The following is a 20,832-nucleotide window of genomic DNA, read 5'->3' on the forward strand; positions in this document are numbered from 1 at the left end:
CACAGGCTCACTTTCATAGGTGCTGCTTATGACAGGGGCTGTAAAGAAGAGAACTATTACAGCTCCCTGCTACACTAGGACTGTTTATGGCAGCTCTGAAACAATATTGTCAAAACTCCATCTGAAGTCCAGAAGCTGAGAAAAATCCCTAGAAAATAGGCCTCTTTTGGGATGCTGGAAGGAATACTTAGAATTGGCCAACCGCCATTTTTGAAACTTTGAATAAATTTTGGGTCATGCCCATTTCATGCCAAAATGTTTCTCACTTTTGTAGGGTATGCAATCAATTGCTACTTGTCAGATGCAAGATATGAGTTCATCAGGAAAGTACAAGATCGAACACATGATGTTAGGAGTTGTTGGGACAGAGGTGTAAGAAACAAGGAGTTGCTCAAGTCTCTGAAAGCATAAGAAACAAGGGGATGCTCAAGTTCTTCAAATCTCTCTAAAGAAAGTCACATGGAGAGCAAGTCAGCCAGAAACTGATGCAAGCAAATGGCACTTCTTAATGCACTAAGAACTGGGGGTTGCACCATGGGGTCGATACTCTCCTGGACTACTCAGCTCAACCATTACATGACAGGTGTGTTTAAGCTGAATTAGACTCTCCAGATGCCTCAAGGTTATAACAAACTTGTCAAAGCCTTCAGTTTATCTTAATAAGCCAGGCTTAAATCAGCAGTCTAGGTGCCAAGTCATAAGCAGATCAGCCAGACCTGCCTCAGGGAGGGGATGAGTATTTGGAAGCAATAACAGCTGCAGCCATATAATTTTTATCCTTCACCACTAGTTTATCAGAGCTCCAGGCAATCAGCTCCTCCTAAAATGAATTCCAGAAGGTTTTAGGCCAGATACAGGCAGATAGGCATGAATATGGAGATGCAACTACCTTGAGAGCTTGAAATGGAGGCAACCAACAAGGGATATGCTATCATGGTTGGGCTTCTGTACCACAATTTCAGATTTAGGCACCATTAAGTCCATGCAAGTCCTGCTATGGACATGAAAGTTCTGGGCCAGGAGACAAAACAACCTTTCCACTTTCCTAAATATATGTGCCCTTCATTTGATAATATTCAAATCTCTTTAGCTACATTATAATGAGGTTAAAGCAAGAAAAGACTTCCCCACCCCAAATATTACAAATGTCAGTAATGAGAACAGTAAAAATGTCACCACACGGAGAAAAGAGTGAAATTAGCATATTTAGAGAAGTATTATACCCCTGAGTAAAACAATGCAATCAGCTAGCTGCAAGATAAAGCTAATTTGGTTTCCAACAGTTTATCAACAATGCAGTGCTCCCTTACATTAACAAATTTAAATGGTACCATATCCTGCAAACAAGAATAATTCACACAGAATATTACACTGTGTTAATTAAATAGCTGGAATAGAAAAGGTCAGGCCATGACTGAAAGATGTGCATATGGGTTGTAAAGCTATGAAAAGATGGAGTGATTTCAAATCAAGCAATTAAATAACTTTAAAAAATATTAAGTCAACAGTAAATACAACTGGATTTTCTAAGCCTGTTTTTACAGCTCCTTTCTTTTGTCACTTTCTCAGAAATTTCTTTCTTGCTGACCCATGCAGGAGTCAAAATACCTTTAAACCCATCATAAGATGAAGTGATCAGGATAAGTTATTGAAGAGTTAGCCTGCTTAAATGCAAGCTTTTATTTCTCTATGCAGATAGTTAAGATGCAAGAGGTTAAGTTCTGCAGTTAAAGGACACTGCAAAGCCCCACTTGCCACTAGAACCAAGGAACTTCCAGACTTACTAGAGTTAATTGAAAAATGTTCAGAGAGAAGTATTTTTTCCCTTGGTTTACTTCTGCAAATGCCAGCACTTCCGCATAATGCCACTGAATCAATTCAATTCTAGTAGTAACACAGCCATTTTAAACTGAAAAAAACATTTTGGTGCGGGCTAAACTATGCTGAAGTGGTAACATACGAAAAAGACCTAATAAACCATGGAATTAATCACATTTGGGCCCCCAAAGCAGTACTGGAATAAGATCATGACCAAATCTGAATCTTGTCCCATGTTTTTACTGTATTTTCGTTACCACAGGTGCACACAGCAAGCTCAAATTTTAGTTTGTTACCATGTGTCTGTTTCACCATTATTTAATAGTGCATGAATTTTCTTTTTCCTGGGCAATTTCTTGAACCTTTCTAGACAAAAATCTTTTTTTTGGGGATTATAGTTCTGCTGATTTCAGTTGTTATAAACTTCCTTTTTGCACCTTCAGTGCAATTTCCAATTTGAACCTCAGTCTAGCGAACAGAACTGTGTGGGCTAGACAAAATGCAGTGTCTGTATGTTTTGGGAAGAATTTAATGAGAGTGCGTGGTTCTGGCTGCAAAACCATGAGGCAGGGACCACGTGTGAAATTCAGTTGTGCATTGCCCAGCACATCAAGTGTTACTGTATTGATACTGGATCTAAAACCAGCCCTTGTGGATCCCACTGTTGCTCTCCCCAATTAAGCACACAGGCATCAAGCCAGCTCCCAGACTTTGTGACAGAACGCCTAAGAAAGCCAAACTGAAACTCATTTTTTTTCTGGGAAGATGAAGCACTGTGCAGCATATAAGCCATTAATTTTATGACAAGTGCAGATGGTAGATATACAGATAAATACCCGCACAACCTAACGAATGAATATATACTTCAATCTGTTTAAATGATAATAATTTCTAATGAGCTTAGTGTAACCCACAGCCATCCAAATTATTTTTAAATGGATTTCAGTGCAAGTTGTAACTGAGTCCTGCTATTTTTCCCTCCAGTTTCGGGGATGGCTGATTTCTGCACCTCAAGACAACACAGTTGTCTTTAAAAGGGAGAAGTACCACACTTGCTGAAAGGCCAACCCAACTCTGTCCTCCGTGACCGCAGCCGACCCACGCCTCGCAGGGACGTTTCGGAGGAGGAGCTGATGGACAGCCACGGAGCACCCCCGCCCCGTTCCTGCTCGCGGCCTGCAGACAAGGTGCGCTGCTGGGCCCGCGTCTCGCCCTGCAGCTAGGCCGTGCTAGGCTGTAGCGCGGCGGGTGTGGGCTGAGGCGGCTCGGCTCCCTCCGCAGCGGGGGGCGCGGGGCACCTACCCGGCGCGGGAGGACGACAGTTTTCCGCCCCGGCCATGATCCTTCGTTTCTTCCTCCGGGGCGGCTCTTGCGGTATCCCCTCGGCACCGCCCTCACTAGCGGAAGAAGGGGGAGCTCGGCTCGGGAGGGAGCCCGGCCGGCTGCGCTCTGCCGTGCGGGGCGGAGCTGTAGTAGCAGTGTGATGGCCGGGGCTGACAGCGGCCCCGTAGCAGGGGTTTTTCTGGTCATACGCGAGTAGACACCACCGTCCCCGAGGCCTCAGCAGCGGCGGCTCCCACCGCCCGCCCCGCTCCTGCCTCAGAACCCGAGCCCCCGCGCTCTGCGGGGTGACGGCCCTGGGGCTTCCCCGCCCCACACGCTCTCCCAGGCCTCGGGGTTGCGGCTGTCCGCCGGCACGGCTCCCTCCTCACGGGTGGCGGGCCCGGTTCTCCTCCCCTTGCCAGCGGAGGTAGGAGGCGGCCGCTGGCTCTCCCCGACCGCGCATGCGGCTGTGCCGGGCCGGGGCAGCGCCGCTGTGCTCGGGGGTTGAAGTGTGGGTGTCCGTGGCCCTAGCCCCCTCCCTGACGGGCCGCCGTCAGCGCCCCAGCAGATGGGCTTAGGCTGGAGTAGTGCGGAGGAGCGGCAGCCCCTTCTGCCGCCGCCGCCACAGCAGCAGCAGCAACGGCGGCGGCCGCGGGAGCCGAGGGGGGCCCCGGCGCTGCCGGCGGCGGTGCCGGGGCCGGTGCGACGGCTGCCGCCGTTGGCGGGTCGCGTCTATGGGCGGCGGTGGCTGGTGCTGCTGCTCTTCTCGCTGCTGGGCTTCGCGCAGGGCCTGGTGTGGAACACCTGGGGCCCCATCCAGAACTCGGCCCGCCTGGCCTTCGGCTTCAGCGGCTGGGATATCGCCCTTCTCGTCTTCTGGGGGCCCATCGGCTTCGCACCCTGCTTCTTCTTCATGTGGCTCATGGACAAGAAGGGTGAGAGGGGCCGGGGGCGGCGGGGCCAGGGGTTTCGGGACTCCCCGCCCCGCTGCTGCGGCTTCCCCCGGGCCAGGCGGGGACACCGTGGCTGTGACCATGGCAGTGGCCATGCTCGTGTCCGCCGACGCCACGGTGGTCCTGAGGCCCGGGGTTGGAGCACCGCCGGCCCGGGGACACACATTGCACTCGAAGCTAGTGACCTCGGTCTTAAAAGGGGCTGACTAATACTTTAAAGGCGTCACGAGTGCTGTTTATAGTACTCTTGCTCAAACGAAAGTTAAAGGTCATTCACAAGGGAGGTCCTTAAGGTGGGCTTAGAACTAAAGGGAGTTGCAGCATCTTACATTGCCACCGAGGTGTGGGTCTGGAGGAGATGTGCTCCATTCTGGCATTGCTGTCCGGGTGATTGACCTGAAGATGGTCATGGTCAACACCCATGTTGATGTTTGGATTAGGTAATGTAACTGCTCAGAGTGGCCCCTGCATCTTCGAAGAAATACTTAGATTTTAAAAGCAAGCTGGACATGGAGTCTCTACTTTGCTTTTAGAAGTGCTAGGGAGATGCAAAGACAGGGAATGTAAACCAGAAGTTGCGCCTCAGGGTTTCAGCAGATGAGCACGAGGGAGAGTTTCCCAATTTTTGTTCAGGCTGTGGTGTCTCAGTAGAAAACTAAAGAAAATGGTGTTTGTCTCTGGAGAACTTCCCCATGGTCTGTGCTCTTCATTTGCGGTCACCCCGGGGACCACTACTGTGTGGTCAGGTACCTGTGTTTGCAGATCTGAGCTTTTGGGCCTGAAGCCACAAGAAACATTTAGTCTTTTAATTCTTGTTTAAACAGGCCTCTAAACAGGATATGAGAGCCTACCTACCCTTGTGACTCCTGATGTTAAGAGCTACTCATTCAGTTTATTTAGGAATTAATAGCTCATTTGTGGAAAAGGAGAGGGGGGGAAAGTGAAGGCAGTCAGCGAGAAAAGTTGCAGCTGAGAGGCCCTGTGTCTCAAAATTGGAATTGCTTTTCCAAAAACTGAAGAGGTGTTGGGGGAATAAAACTTATTGGGCTGAAAATACGTTCTCCAAATGAATCCATGGTGGCTGTGCAGCCAGCCAGTCTACTCAAGCAATTTAGACTTAAGTCGACAATGTCTGTCTAGACTGCTGTATGATGGTGTTAATTATCTTAAAGAAAATTATTTTGTTTTGTACAGTGAAGACAATAACACTCCTCATGGTATGAAGAAAAAAAACCCAAGCTTGAACCTGTGCTTGTAGAACCAAGCCTGTGTTTTTATTTCTTCATTTTCTACAAAGTCGATTCTGAGTCATACAGAAAAACAAGCAAACAAACTAAACTGAAAAGTTTCAAAGTAGCTCATGGGAGAAGAAACATTGTTTTGTTGTTTCTTTAATGTGATTAGTAATGTGGTAGGCTGGATTTCTTGGTTTCACAAGTGGCTTGTTTTCGTGAGAATGTGTATACAAGGGTTTTCCTCATTACCTTAACTGATTGTTTGGGTGGTTTTTTTTTTTTTGTTTCTTTCTTTCTTTGCTTCCTTTTAAAAAAAATTATTTTCATGATCATTGAAGATATTGATACAAACTACCTATTTGCTCTTGCTTTTTGCTTTTGTTGTTGAGAGCGTTTTGGTTCATAGCATAACTAGAGCATTGTAACTTATTTGCTTTAGGCTTAAGGAGTACATAAGAGCTACGGATCATATTTGTTGCACAGCAGCAGAGTTTGTGGGGGCCCTGTTGTGTTCTGAATCAGGATGATTCCCACAGAGAATATGGTGCTATTCACGTTGGAAGTGATGGTGGAGTCCTGCTGCTTGGTTTCTCATGGAGCAAAGAGGGGAGCTACTGTTGCCTGACTCTCCTTTGGGGAACATCTCCACTGGAGGCACATTGTAGGGAGGTATCTGCTCTTCAGAGCATGCATGTTCTGGTAGGAGCATGACTGTACTGCTTTGAAGCTGTCAAGTTGATTGAGTCTGACCTTGCCAGAGCAGTACTCCACTCACTTAAGGGTACAAGTGATTGTTGTTACACAAAATACACTTTCTGGTTTCAATCATCTATCACTGGAGTTAGCTAGTAAAGGAACTGTCAGTAAAAAAAAGTATTTGTCAAGTGTCAACATCTAAAACCTGTCATGTATCAGAAGTATGACACTGGAGATGATGCATGTCAGAATTTGAGAGGAGATTCTGCTGTTAGATAGTCCTATACTTCACAGTCAGAGGTATGTCTAACTTGTAAGTAGCTGCCTGCTGTCACTTAAGTCTGATTTTGTGTGATGCTTCAAATGAAGTCCTGAACACTTTTGTATTTGTTTTTTGGTTTTCACTTGTTCAGTGTAGCAGAGAGTTTGAAACAAATCTGTTTTCACACCAGACTTCTGTTGTATTCTTTGTGTGCCTTTTTCTTATTTCAGTACTGCCCATAAGGGTTTGATTGCTTTATAAGTTCTAAAGTATAAGAATTTCAAATATTGAAGATTTAGTAAGAGGCATGTTAATAATCTTGATTGGCAGGAACATTTCCTGGACTTTGTGACTGAGTTTCATCACAACTTCTTAGAGAAGTATGGAGTCTCCTGAGAAGAGAGGACAGCAGTGTGTTATTTTTAGTAAAAGATATGCTAAATAAGCTCTAAATTATCTGTTTTTCAGTTTTGTATATAAGGGCTCTAGGGTGGAGAAATGACTCCTGTTTGTTTTCTAACCTTGGAGGTTTTCTTGGCCTTTGTGACTTTTTCTCTCCTTATCTGGCAAGAGTGTCTTCTGAACTTTTTGTGGAGGCATGTTTGCAATTGACCCGCAGTTGGAGAACAGGAGAGCAGTATGTGGGCTTGGAAATGTGTGACACACAATAGTGTCAGTTTTGGCTCCCTGGGGAATTTCTGCAGAAGATACTACAAGCAATTATGCCTTCCTCAGGGACTTGGCCCAAAATGGGTGTTGGTGTGAAAAGATTGGCTTAAGATCACGCTCCTGTGGATCTATAGAGATTTCCTGTTGTGTGTGGGTTTGGGTTTTTTTGTGGTTTTGGTTGGTTGGTTGGTTGGTTTGTTTGTTTGTTTAATTAAATTAAGGGTGAATTTTCATCAGGAGGGTAATGATGGTCCTCACAAGGCTGTAATGGAAAAAAATACTTGGAAAATCTGTCCAGACTCAGAAGTATGTTAATGCTGTATTGTAAAGGTTCTTTGAGGTACTGAAAGAAGCCTGTGTTTAGCAAGTATTTCTGTAAGGTGTGTCAGTTGAAAGTTCATATTTTTTGTGAAGTTTCTGTTGTTCTTAAAAGTACAGTCATTTTCAGACACTTAGCGAGGCTCTAGTATCACAGCTGGAAATTCTCCTTTGGGGAGCAAGCCCTGTTCCTCTTCTGCCTCTCAGCTTCCTCTGGCTGAATGGAGACTTGTGCCAGGGTGCTATCCCTCTGGAGCCTAGGGGAGCTTTCTGTGCTACTTGGCTGGGTGCTCTAACGGTGACAGCAGTGGCATCTGTAATGTTTCCTAGTACTGTACTGGATGGATGCGTGTTGAAATTCAGGAATTATGTTTGGACATGTCACTTTTGAGCATTTACCATTTTTTAAAGCAGGTTTGAAAGCTCTCTTCCATAAGTAGAATTATAAGCGTTGTTTTGGTTGTGTGGCATCTTAGTGAAGAAAGGTTAAAAGAGTGTGACGTGTGTCCTATCCGTTTTCTTTAGCAATGAGATTAGAGAGTCCTTGTTTAAATGATAATTGCCTTTAGAGATTCAATAAGACTGAAATTAATTGAGAAATTACTTCAGTGTGCTTTTGGATGGACCCTAGTTGTTTACATGATTAGAATTAGCTACAGTTTGTCACATGGTGCTTGAGTGTTTATGGATGTTTTGTGCCTTGAGAGTTTCATTTCCTGGGAACTGTAAATACAAGCATACAGAACTGTTAGGATGTTTGTATTTCTAACTCCAAATCACACATTTATGGATCTGGTTCACTTACTAGGTAAGTTCATAGTAAAAGGTGAGACCCAAAAGCAGTATATGTCAGTCTTCATTATATTCCCATGTAAACCAGAAGAAGCAATGAAGAATGAAATACATTATGGAAATTTACATTAAACAAATTAAATAGAATGTTGATACTTTTCATTAATTTTCAGAATACAGTGAACACAGTTTTATATTGACTTTGAAGAAATGTGCGAAATGTAATCTATTTCTTGGTCTTTTGTTATAAAATGATATGCTGACAAGGGTTGTGTAGACATTCTTACTAAGTTTATTTTGCTGAAATTAAATTTACATGGCAGTTATCCTAGTGATTGAATTATGAAATAGAGAGAAAACTTCAATAATCAGATTTTGGGTTTTAATGGAGATTGGCTTGTCTGTTGAAACCACAAATGCTTTTACTTGTATGAATAGTTATTCCTTTCCTGAATATCAAACTCTGAATTTCATTGCTGTTTCCTAAATCATGCTTCTCAGTTTCCTTTTCTGAGATATTTGATAGTTCTTTCTCTTCCACATTGGAGTTTTGAGGTTAAATCCTTTAATACTGTCTGACATAATAATGAATATTTGAGTATGAGTACTAAATTGGGCCTTAGTAATATAAAAGTATCTTAATAACTATGCTCTGTACGAAATAAACTACACCTTTACCTATACATCTTTATCTGGTGGGTGAAGAGAATTCTGCATAGCAGCTTTTGTATTTGATGTTCCCACACTGTCACTTTGTACTGCATGCTTGGAAACACTGGTTTTACTTTCAGGGGACCTTTGGACTTTTCTGACTCACATCTAGGGTCACTGGGACAGAAAGGAGAAAATTTCAAGTGACCTTGTTCTCTTCTAGATTTTCATTTAGGAAGTTTTTATGAAATGCCTTTGGTTTTATTCTGAGAGATGTGGAGGTGGGTACAGAGACCAAAGAGGAATCAGGTGGTTGTTCCAGATGTCAGTGAAAGCTCAAGCCAACGTTCCTAAATGTTTCCATTGCGCCTGGTGTGCTGCGGTCCTTGTCTGACATTGAGGCTCTGAGATAACATGATAGTAAATATGAATTGGAGCATGGCACTAGTAACACAGAAAAACCGAAGCAGGTCTAAGTTGTTAATAAATATCACTGTTGGCATAGATAGCGTGAAGTACTTTACATGGTGGCGCTCACAAGAACATGAAGAGTTTTTAATGGAAATAGTCATAGTTCTGCCATTTCGCAAATGATCATAAATATAGGAGTTTTGGGTTAACAGAAGGACAAAAATAGATGAGTGGTTAACCTTTAAAGTCTGAGAGTTTTCAGCCTGCGCAGAGAAACACATTTTCAGCTCATTATTGTCATGATCTCAGAAACAGACTTTTCTTGTCTGAGATGCATGACTGCAAGATATGTGGCCAATATTTCAAAGTGACCAATTTAATAATTCATGAATCAAGTTCAAGCATGAGCCTCAACTGAAGATGCGTAGGATAAGGCTCAGCATAAGGCTGTAAGACTTTAATATCATTTGGTGAGATCAAGCTAAGAGGATTTACATGCTTCAACAACAGAAGAGGTTTATACAGACATTATGAGTTTGGTAGGTTAGTAGAGCATGCAGGAAAGAAATACCCATGGGAAACCTTACGGATCTGAAAATGTGGGTGGAATGGCAAGGAGCCAGTGAGAAGGGAAAGTGTGATGTTTCTTGTGCTCCACTGAAATACGGTGGGATTACAGAGATTAATCTCATCATAAACAATTGATTCTGCTCAGTGTCGTTTATGTTAATGGCAAAGGTCTTGTTAACTCCAGCAAGAGCAGCAAAATAGTCTCTTGGATTTAACGAAACATAATGTGAACTTAATCCTTCAGGGGGTTTTTTGTTGTTGTTGTTGTTTGTTATAGAAGAGGGATAGAGAGGAAGGGAATACCTTGATTCCTGAAGTGAGAACTGTATATATTTAGTGAAAAGGCAAGTGCTTGATGCACTTCAACCAAATGCAAAAGAAGTTTGAAGGAAAATAGCTATTCATCCCATTCTGTAGCTATCTTCTACTGAATGCTATGAATGACTCATATTTTATTGTTTTGTGATACTGATCCACACCTATCAAATTCTGTGAAAGGGATTAATTTTCCTAAGCTAACAAATCTTGGAAGAAATTAGATGAAGTATTGGTTTTCATGTGGAAAAATGAAGGAAGCAATTAGAGAGCTGAATATAGGTAAATCCCAGTAGAACAGATATTTGATCAGCTTGATTTTATAAAAGTTATTTTGATGAGTTCTTGTATAGATGTACTTTTTCTCTACACCATCAGAATAAAAGGAAAAGAAAGGCTGAACAAAACTTAGCTTTTGTTGCTTAATTTTATGTACTGTGGCTGCATGAAAGTCCACGGAGCATTTGTGCAAGTGCGTGCAGAAGTGAGGGCTCATTAGAGAATTGATTGGCCCACCCTCACTGGAGTCAGGCATGCTGGAAAAGACCACTTGAGATGCACAAAGTGATTAGCAACGTAGAGTGGTTTAATTAGGATCTGATGAGTTGTATTACTTGATGCCACTATGATTCGTCATAGCAATACTAGCTTGATTGTTAGCATCACTTCCCATACCTCCTGATGGGCTGGGTTGCATTGAAAGCATCAATAATGGCTGTAGACGGATGTCCTTTTCTGGAGCTAGCCCGTTTTGTTACATGGTGTCACCCACTGTGTCTGCTCTGTACCATGTTTCCATAGATTCCTCTCTTTTATACTGTTGAGCTTTACACCACTGCTGTGGTTTTTGCCCTCGTCGCACACTTCAGCTGTAGCAGTGGTGCTAGGACAGCAGTTTGAAACATCACATACTGGAGAGTATCAGGAAACTGCATGTGGGATTAAAAATAACTTTGTGTGTGTGTCAAAAAGTGAAATCTCAACATGCTTGAGAATAGTAATGGCCATGTTATCTGAGGATCATGTTATCTTGAGGCTTTGGTAAACTGAGTACCAAAAAGGCACAGCAAGTGTGGGGTTTCTAACTTGCTGTACCTTGATGTTGACAGAGTGATAAATAGGGAAATAATTTACTGGTGTAGAATACAATCCCTTTTTATAATGCAGCTGCTAACACAAGCAAAGTTAAAGCACTTAAGCATCCCCAAACTGGGTCAAGACACAGCTCTCTCTGGGAAGGTATTTTGTCATTGGTAGCTTTTAGAAGTTGATGCCACAGAGTATAATGTTCGGGCAACTTTGTCCTGATATCTCTCCTGTTTTCTGCTCACATATTTTTACTATCCCTCTTAACCTTCTCTTGACCCAACATGTTGTTCTTCTCTATCTGCAGCCTCACCTGTGTGTCTGCTTGCTATTGTGGCATGCCTATTCTGTCCTCTCATTTCCCCCTGTCCTCCACTCCTCCTGCTTGTTGAGTAGAAGAGGTTGGACATGAGAAGCTCAAAGGAACGTGAGCAGATGTAGGAAAAGCCTTTGGACAGGTGGGAAGGGATGAGTATGGGACAAGGTAGTGGGTGAAGCATGGGAGATACTGATGAGGGCAAGGAGTGGTGGGAATAGGAAAGGTGGAAGATTGAGGAGGCACAGGGAGAAGAATACTGAGTGAGCAAGTGGCAGTAGTAAATGTGACTTAGGCAGCCAGCAGAAAATGATGGGGATGGCAGGTGCCTGCAGCCGTAGCCACAGATCAGCAATCCTGGCCTTTGTGAACTGGTTTGAGAGTTGCTTGAAGTGAGGAGTTGAAATGCCTCTGAACACAATTGCCCTTTTTACCTGTTCTTACCTTCAGCAAGGTTCCAGTGTTTTGTGTCTGCACAACCCAACCTCTGAACTCTGCCTGGCAATGCCTCTTGTTGACCTGAGAACAAGTTTTGCTCCTTCCTTCACCCTTCTGTTCCCTGAGGTGCCACAGTGATTGGCTTCCCTGCAGGGCTCCCCAGGCACTGGTGATGCAGGAGAGGGTGGCTGTTCCTTCTTGCGTGGGTTGCGACCGCATGATAGAGGTATGGGCGGGATGCTGGCGTGGATGTGGCCCCCCTACCCAGTGTATCATCCCTTCAGGAAAGCCTCATGCAACAGGACGGAATACTTTAAAATATGTTGTCCACTGCCTTGCTGCATCTCCTTTCTTTTAGAAGCTTTTTATAGTGTGGCAGCTGTGCTACATAAAGGTAGCTGGTGCTAACTCCTATAACATAAACAACAACAGTAATTCCACAAAGTCCTTTGGGCTTTCTAGTAGATTTTTATTGTGGAAGTACTAAAGTACTTAGGAAACTACTTCATTCATTTTGCTAGCTATATGTATGTACTGTATTTATAATTTCTAGCTATTCCTTTATGATTCCATTAAAGAGAAAAAAGGGTAGACAAGGTTTTGACCTGCAAAAGCTGAATCTGCTACCTTTAAAGAAAACTGAGTCTGTTTCCTTTAAAGAATTCATGTGATATTGTTTATGTTTCCTGTTAGAGGAAACTTAAGTATGAACAAAGAAAGACTGTTTTCAGCTGGTAATGCTGAACTAACCCATCTTTACTGATTTCTACATTGCACTAAGAGCATTCCCATTGCACAAATAAACCAGAATTTATTCTTTATTTTTGCTGATGCTGTACTTAGGGGTTAGTTTCATGTTCTGTTTTAGGAGCGAAAAAAAATAAGTTGTGGAGAAAATGCAAAAATGAGGTTCATTACTTGTTAATAAAGTTCAGATATTTTCTTCATTGCCAATTTCTACCTAATTTTTTTTTCCTTCTGGTGAGAAATGCCCTACTTGTAGGAAGGGATCCATTTTCTTGGGAGATATTTTCTTGCCTTTTCAGAGTTCAAGAAGTTAATAGTACATAGCACAGGTCCTGAGATGATTCCCTGTTGTGAAAATCTATGGTCTGACATTGTCAAACAAAAATGCTTAATTTACAAACGCTCAGCCTCCTTCCCCTACCCCCTCAATGCCGTGAACAGATGTAAATTTAAGGAAAATTATTTTGGGGTAATTCTTTTTGTTAGAATATTTGGCAAATTGAATTCTGTGAGTGGCAACCTGTTACAGCCTTTGCTGAGCAGATCAAAGACCTTGCTGGTACAAGTATCTTTAAGAATTTTTGTAGTTATAATTCTGCATGGCTTGCTCTGCCCATCTCTCTGTGGTGACATTCCAAGCTATTCCATCCATTCCTGACATAATTTTGGGTTTTAATGCTTCTTAGTGCATGTGCTGTTGTGACTCTGTAGCCATGCTGTAACTATAACAGTGCTGCAGAAGCTTGTGATCAACACCCCAACTTCCTTAAAAGCTACAAATTAAGCTTTCGCATGAAGATTTGTAGTAGAGTGGATTTCTAGATTTTTCCTCTTTCTAACGCTGGACATCCATATGACTCAGCTTGAGGGAATGATGTGTTTTGAAAGTGAGAGGTCTTCTGCTTTCTGCAGTCTGATACTACTTTTCTGGAATACGGGACTTCAAGTCCAGCAGCTCTTTTTGTTTATTTGGCTATTTCTGATGAGTGTTGTCTCTTTTGATACATGTAAGAAAGGTGGAGTTGTTATATTTTTAATTAATCATGTGAACCTAATAATTGATCAGGAGCCTTAAAAAATGTGATGGGTTTAGAACCCATTACAGGACTGCAAAGGGTGTCTTTTAGGATGACCTGTGCACCCTAAACAGTACCTAATGCATTCTAATGTTCAAGTAACTGTGAAACGGTTCAAACAGAGGAAAATTGAAAGCTTGCTGCAGTGACCTTTCCTACAAGTCACAAGTCTTGCATGGATATTATATCAGTGAGAATTTTAGGGCTGTTTTTTCCCTCAACTTGCAGTAGGGATAGTAAAAAGGAGAAACTTTGCACTCGGTGTCCTGCTTAGCAGATGCACTAGGCAGTATTTACCATAGCTGCCAATCCTTGCTGCATGGTTGCTTCTTGATACTCTGGTGATATATCAAAATGCCTCTCTATTTCTTAAAATGAAGAATGTCATGCACCGCTGGGTGGTGTAGGCAAGTACCACTAAGATAATGACAGAATGTCTTCCCAGATAGATGTGTGTACAAGAGAGATTGTTTTTCCTCTCTTTCACCACAGGTAAGGATCTGTAGTTAGTTGTGTAGTAATTAAGCCTGCTGTGCAATCGGGAGTCCTTGAAATGAGTGGGGAAAGAAAAGGCTTCCCTCCCCTTGTTCAGTGCTGAAAGGACTTGGGTTTTCGGCGTTCATCCAGCAATACAACAGCAAGAGCTAGAGCAAATGCTTGTTGTCTTGTACTTTCTCTCGACTTGTTAACAAGCATCCATAATTTGGCTTCAAAATTAATGAAGAAATTTAGTCTCCAACTGCATTATTAGCTGTTTTTGTCAGTTGCTCTTTATATATACGCTGGCACACGTATACATGCACATGTCCCATTGCATAGTTTTTCACTTTATCAAAGGGCAAATACAGATTAAATGATTCACCCAAATCCTTGTGTTTTAGTAAAAAGTGGAGTTGAGACTAAAAGCGAGGTACCTGAGGTGAAGGAAGAAATAACAACTCTTGCATTTGAGTATTAATTTCACAGCACTCAAATAGCTCTTTTTTATTGTATTGTATTTTTGTTTTATTTTTTATTGTATCCAAACACTGCAGTGACCCCCAAGCCAAGAGAAGACCTGATTTACTAGTCTTTCTAACACTAATGGTGAGACAGGCTCCTGTTTCCAAGTGTTTATAGCCTGAATAAACAAGGCAAAGGGATGGGGGGGGAAAAGTGAAGCAAAAGATAAATGACCTGCCCAGTTTCATAAGGCATGTTGAGAGATGCAGGTCCCACTGCCCCAAGCCAGTGCTCTCTTTTTTCAGACACACTCTGCAAGCATTAAGAGAGGTTCATTGCACTTGGATTAGTCGCAGATAAAGCGGATGCCCAATGCAGTAATATGTATAATATTGATAAACAGCTAAAATAATTGTCCTCCTTTGAGGCCAAAAACCACAGTATTGAAGAATCGGAGCTGTTTCAGTATACAGTCTAAAGCTGATAGTAAAATCATCATTTTGATCTCCAGGCAAATACCATTCAATTCAGTGTTTTGTTTATCTGTCCAGGCAAAATGTCAGTCTCTGGATTGGTAAATAGAATTTACAACACATGCAGAAACTTGCAGTGCAGATTTTTAATCAGCATCTTTTGCCATTTGTTTTTCCATTGTTGATGTTAAACTGTTAGGATGCTTCAAAAACCTTAGCTGACATATGGGGGGAAACTTCAATACTAGTAAACTACCTTTTCATTTATCCAAAAGCTCAGATTAAGCTAGTTCAATTCTTAAAATCGGAATTACTTTAAACTTCTAAACTCCTGCACAAAGTCTGAAATACTTGCCTTTTGTTCACAGCATAGTCTGGCACCAACCATGGTTAATTCATGGTAATGGAGCGAAATCACCATAGAAGAACTTAGGTCATGACATTTGTAGCAACTAAGTGTAGAGGAATGGAGAGTTGCAGAATTAGGCTTGACATCTTTTTAGGATTGGTTATGTGCTTACTTAATATGCTGGGAAAATCTTACAACAGGAGGGGTTCACTGATTGCATTGGCTTGACCTCACTGGTGCAAATGAGGCAAAAGCACCCTGCAGCCTCTTGACATGGCTGTGATAGCCTGTTATTCCTTCTAACAGGTGTAGTCAAATTCATACATATATATAAAACATAAAAATAAGGATTTCAATATGCTTTAATTGATGTTAAGGAGGAATCAAAAATAAGAAAAGTACCATAAGCCAAGAAGAGCATTTACAGTAGAAACCTGAAGTGAACGGTGCAGTTAGTGTGAATGCTTAAGTGTCTTGTTTTCCTTACAATCAGGTTGCATGTAGAGAAAGATGCAGCAGCTCAGGAATTGCAGAGAGGTTGTGTGATTGTCATAATAATTGTCAACTGCATTATATTTAGTTTTACTTCTCACAATTATATCCTAGCAGCTTCTACACCTGTTTTAGTTGTTAGTGTTCAGTTGTTTCCCTCAAGATTAGTGTCTTCTCTCTAAAACACTGGCTGGCTGATTTTTGTGCTTTGATTCTCTTAGTTACATTGGTATTTTTTACAAGATCCTTAACGAACCTCAGAATCTGGGAGTGATGCTTTTCTTACAAGAACTCACATGATGTCATTTATGCAGAGAATGCATGTTTTTAATCTGAGATTTACACTGAATAGAAGGTAGGGGCAGTGTTTGCACTCATCTTTAGGTTTGCACACAACATTGCTGTGTATGTTCAAAAAGCATGAGCAGCAGAAATAACTTCATTTTCAGGTCAGATCTGGACCCTAACAACAGTTTTTCTTCCTGATCTGGCAGGGACTTCTCTGCAGATTCCCCCACATCACTCGTGATGACACTTCTGGGATATTGGCTTCTCAGTTTCTGACCCTGCTTAGGAAGTCTGCATCAAACCAAATGAATTGTTTTACTTAAGTTGCTGTGTTTATACATACAAAGTTTGTTTCCTTGAATTTAAATTTCACAAATCAAGTCACAACTTTCAAACTCCTGCTCTTAGTTTGGGTATTAACTGGACAGCTATTGCTGACAGATTCCGTAATAGCAGCTGTAAGAGATTACAAAGGGAAAGGACCTCTGAAGGTCATTTACTCCTACATACATGTTTCAAGAGATTTCCAACACATAATATGTCTGGGGGGGGTCTCAGTCTGCCTTGCTTATGTTGGACAGAAATTGGAGCACAGTATCTAGTAGAGCTTGCTGTGCAATCCTCCTTTGAAAGGTAGAACTGGGCTGTGTTTTAGGATTTGTACAGGAAAAGGTCTGCTTTTTTTGTATCCTTGATGAGACTGGGTATTGAAATGTATCTTTGGGTCTATTTCATTGCTGACAGGTCCTATATGTTTCTTACTACTAGATACTAGAAGGATGCTGTCACTTGTCATGTGGAATGCTTAAATTGGCTTTGCTTCATTTTCAAACACAAGAAAAATACTCAAGTCCTAAACCTTTTCAGTAGAGATTTGGTTGCTGTTTTGGCAATGCCACGTAGAGCCAGGGGAATGAATGGAAACAGTTGGGCTCAATTGATGTGAAAACACAGCTTACGAAAGACAAGGCAATAAAAGAAGCATCAGCATCATGTAGCCCAAGAGAAAGCTTGTTCCAGGTTGTGCTTAATAGCAACCCATCATATCTTGACAACCAAATTAGGAGTAAATTTTTATTGATGCATATGACCAGGTAGTTGTTATCTCTTTGTATCAGTTGTTATCAGTCTTTGTATTTGGTTCCAAATTTTTCTTGATTCCATGTGTAGTTGATGCCGCTCATGAGTGTATTTATTTTCTGTTGAGTTTCCAAACACAACTTATGCTCCTTTGCAATCAAGTGCTTTTGTGGAACTTGAGGCAGGCCCAATACACTGATTTTTCAAATTTGTTCTGTGTTAGCAGAAAGATTGGGACCACATTATCAGCCATGAAGTCTTTACATCAGTGAAAAGGTTCTTTTCTTTTGAACATTTTATTGCTTGATGCAAGGATGCTTCTGAAAGACGATTGCTGCTTATCCTCTGTAATGACAGTAATCAATTTAGCAAAGTGCAGGCACAATGGAAGCTTATTCACTGTGTTTAGTAGGAAGGTAGCAGGGGTTTTTGAGGATTTTAATCATGACAAAGATAACTGATCTTATTGAGAGTAAATGGCACAGCTATTAGTATAATTCTGCTAGAATTACATTTAAAATACAGAGATTTCTAGAGTGGTAGATAATGGTAAAGGAGGAAGTTCAGTGCAGAACTTTCAGGATTCCTTGACAAAGTGAGCTGTTTAATCAAGCTTTCATTTTATCATGGCTAAATGCAAAGGCACACATTAAGGAGGAAGACAAAGGGACTCATCCTATGAAATGGAGAATTGGTATCCAGCAAAGAAACCCATTTTAAAAATCATGCTCAAAGAATAAGGAGGGTAATGAGACAAGATGCAAAAAGCATAGACTCATAGAATGACTTGAATTGGAAGGGACCTTAAAGATCATCTAGTTCAAACTGCTCTGCCGTGGGCAGGGACACTTCCCACTAGATTGGGTTGCTCAAAGCCTCATCCAGCCTGCTCTTAAATGCTTCCAGGGATGAAGTGTCCACAACTTCTCTGGGCAACCCATTCTAGTGTCTCACTGCCCTCATAGTAAAGAACTTCTTCGTAATTTCTAATCTAAATCTACCCTAGTGTAGTTTAAAACCATTGCCCCTTGTCCTGTCACCACAGGTCCTTATAATGCCAGGACCAAAGAAAAATTGTGAAGGACTTGGACCTTTGTGCTTTGCATAATTGAAACCAAAGGTAAAGATTTTTTTTTTAAGGTTAATTTCATAGAAAGAAAAATGCATGAGCCTGTGGTTTGTTTTATCAAGAAAGGCAAAGCAAAAATTCATTTGAAAAATGAATTGGTTTTAAATTGGAAGAAAAAGAAGACTTTAACAGTGAATTGTTAGAATGTCTGTTGAAACTGAATTTTTCATTCCTGGTCTGTGTGCAGGAAGACAAGATTTTTTGGTTTTGCTTGTTTGTTGGTGTTTTTAGCTAGGTGTGATTTAGTGAAAATAAGAGTGGAGTAGCTAAGCTTCAGTACAGTGCCAGGAGGGACTCTTCTGGCGTCCAGCCTGGTCCTTAAATACTCAGAAATGTGCAGCAGGCTGATGTCACTAGCTTCTAATTAGAGCCTTGCTGTATTGTTTATTTGTGAGGATACTGATTATAGTATCTGCAGCTGAAGGAAGGAAACCCCTTGTTAATGCATCCTGGAGCAGGGGCTGTGATCTCTGTGAGGGAAATCCAGTGCTGGCAGTGGCAGGTGGAGGGCTGAACCTGGCAGCCTCTCCTCTGGCCAAGCTTCAATTATTCATAATAGAAAGGTATAAACTCTGTTCTGCACATCCAACTGTAATTTGCTTCACGGCAAAGTACGACAACACGATGACACCAAACAGTATCTGCCAATTGTGTGATGCTCTGGACTAGTCGCAATAGCTGGGGAAACAGGTGCTGCTGTGTGCTGGCCTCATGTGGGGACAGCGCAGATGGTCCTTGCTGCCACTAGACAGCAGAAGTAGAAACTACCACTTCTCCATGTGAAGACAAGTTTGACTTGAATATATGTTTTGTGTGAACAAGGATTTGATTTTTACAGTTTGTCAGTCGTGTTTTACGATGTTTTATCATAACAGGTGACTAACAGATGCGTGAAGGGTTGCTCATACTTCATAAAGGCTTACAAAAGCATTAAACAGTTGCTAATCATACTTTATTTCTGAATGACAAAACGATAATGTACAAATAGTTGGAATGAGGAGTTAATTGTAGCTGTACGACATCTTTTTAACAGTTTCTTATTAAACTGGACATAAATTACTGGGCGACTTGTAAATCAATAATGCAGTGTGAGAGGAGGGTGAAATGCATTTTCTTTTCACATACTTTAGAAAGCATCTCAAAAGTAAGATGTGCTGGAAGAGTTGTGGGGGATGCAGCAGTTGTGGGGGATACATGTGGGGGATATATTGGACCCTATGGTTGGATGTTGCTATGAGGGAGTTGAAGAGCAGCAGGGTGCCACTGGCAGCTGCTGCCACCCACTCCTGCGTGAGTCTGTGTTGCAGCGTGATTGGGTTTTGCTCATTTTCTGTGTTGGGCTATGTGTGATGGTGAGGCCCTGGTTTTATCATGCCATGTGCATTACTGCAGCATCTACTTTCCTAGCAGAGAGAAACCAGTGGCCCAGCTAGGAGCGTCCCAGGGGCCAGACCTGGTCAGCATATCCTACCAGCACAGGTAATGATTAAGACTTACTAGTACAACCATGGTCCTGACAAGGTTAAAAGTATATGCTTTGCAGGAGAGCTACAAAGATTGTAGATTGTGAGTTTGTGTTAAGTCTCTGATAGTGGCAGGAGTTTGGGGGTAGTTGTTTTAGAACTAAGTAAAACCCAGGAAACGTGGTGTGGGCTGCTGAAGTGGTAAAGCAAACCATGTTATTAGCTGCAAAACACTTGAACAGTATTGGCTGTTTCACTCATAAATGATGTCTAATATAGCTTTTTATTACCAAATTTCTTCCGCTAATTCAGACTTTTCTGTTGCTGTCAATGACATCTGGCCATTCTGAGCATGGCCACACTTCCCTCAACAGTCAGTGACACCTGTGGGGCCCAGGAGCCTTCTTCAAGAGCAGGGTGGGAATGAGCAGCTAAGGAGAAAGGCTCTGAAGAGCAGAAAACTTCCTACATTGGCAGAAAAACCCTTTATAGGAGTTTCTTCTTTTTCCAGCCATGTGTCAGAAACCTCTGAGAGAAAAGGCCTGGAAACTGGATGATGGATTTTAAGAAGCTGTAGCACAGACCATTCCACCTTCTCCCCAGTCAATTAGCACTTGCATTTGCAAAGCAAAATTAATGAAATTAGTTACATCTACTCAGAGTTTTGGTTGTGTAAATTACTTAGATCTTTTAAAGTAAATACTTTTTCCAAGGTTCACAGGCTATTTATTTTTTTCAGTCTTAGTTGGTTACTTTGTTTTATTTTTCCCCTGATGCATGCTGCTATCTGAAACACTCTGGGGTGGTGTACATTTCAGAGCAGTAGTACAAGATGTCCAATTCAGATTAAGGGCCACTACAATGTTCAAAGCACAACCACTGAAATAATTATAAAAATACTATTAAAGACCTATTTCTAACAAAGATGAAAAGGGAGATG

The 20,832-nt window shown here is 41.8% G+C and overlaps 2 protein-coding genes across 2 annotated transcripts in view; one reads left to right on the forward strand and one right to left on the reverse strand.

Moving 5' to 3' along the window:
- HSPBAP1 (HSPB1 associated protein 1) overlaps positions 1–3,348 on the reverse strand; it is a 38,982-nt gene extending 35,634 nt beyond the window's left edge. Inside the window, exon 1 of the mRNA XM_054381248.1 lies at positions 2,907–3,348. Within this exon, the coding sequence (XP_054237223.1) occupies positions 2,907–3,348 (442 nt within the window). The remainder of the gene's footprint in view (positions 1–2,906) is intronic.
- A 361-nt stretch (positions 3,349–3,709) lies between these two features.
- The window catches only part of SLC49A4 (solute carrier family 49 member 4), a 65,341-nt gene continuing 48,218 nt past the window's right edge, over positions 3,710–20,832 (forward strand). Inside the window, exon 1 of the mRNA XM_054381318.1 lies at positions 3,710–4,076. Within this exon, the coding sequence (XP_054237293.1) occupies positions 3,710–4,076 (367 nt within the window). The remainder of the gene's footprint in view (positions 4,077–20,832) is intronic.

This window comes from Indicator indicator, chromosome 5 (genome assembly GCF_027791375.1).
Source record: "Indicator indicator isolate 239-I01 chromosome 5, UM_Iind_1.1, whole genome shotgun sequence".
NCBI classification, from domain to species: Eukaryota; Metazoa; Chordata; class Aves; order Piciformes; family Indicatoridae; genus Indicator; species Indicator indicator.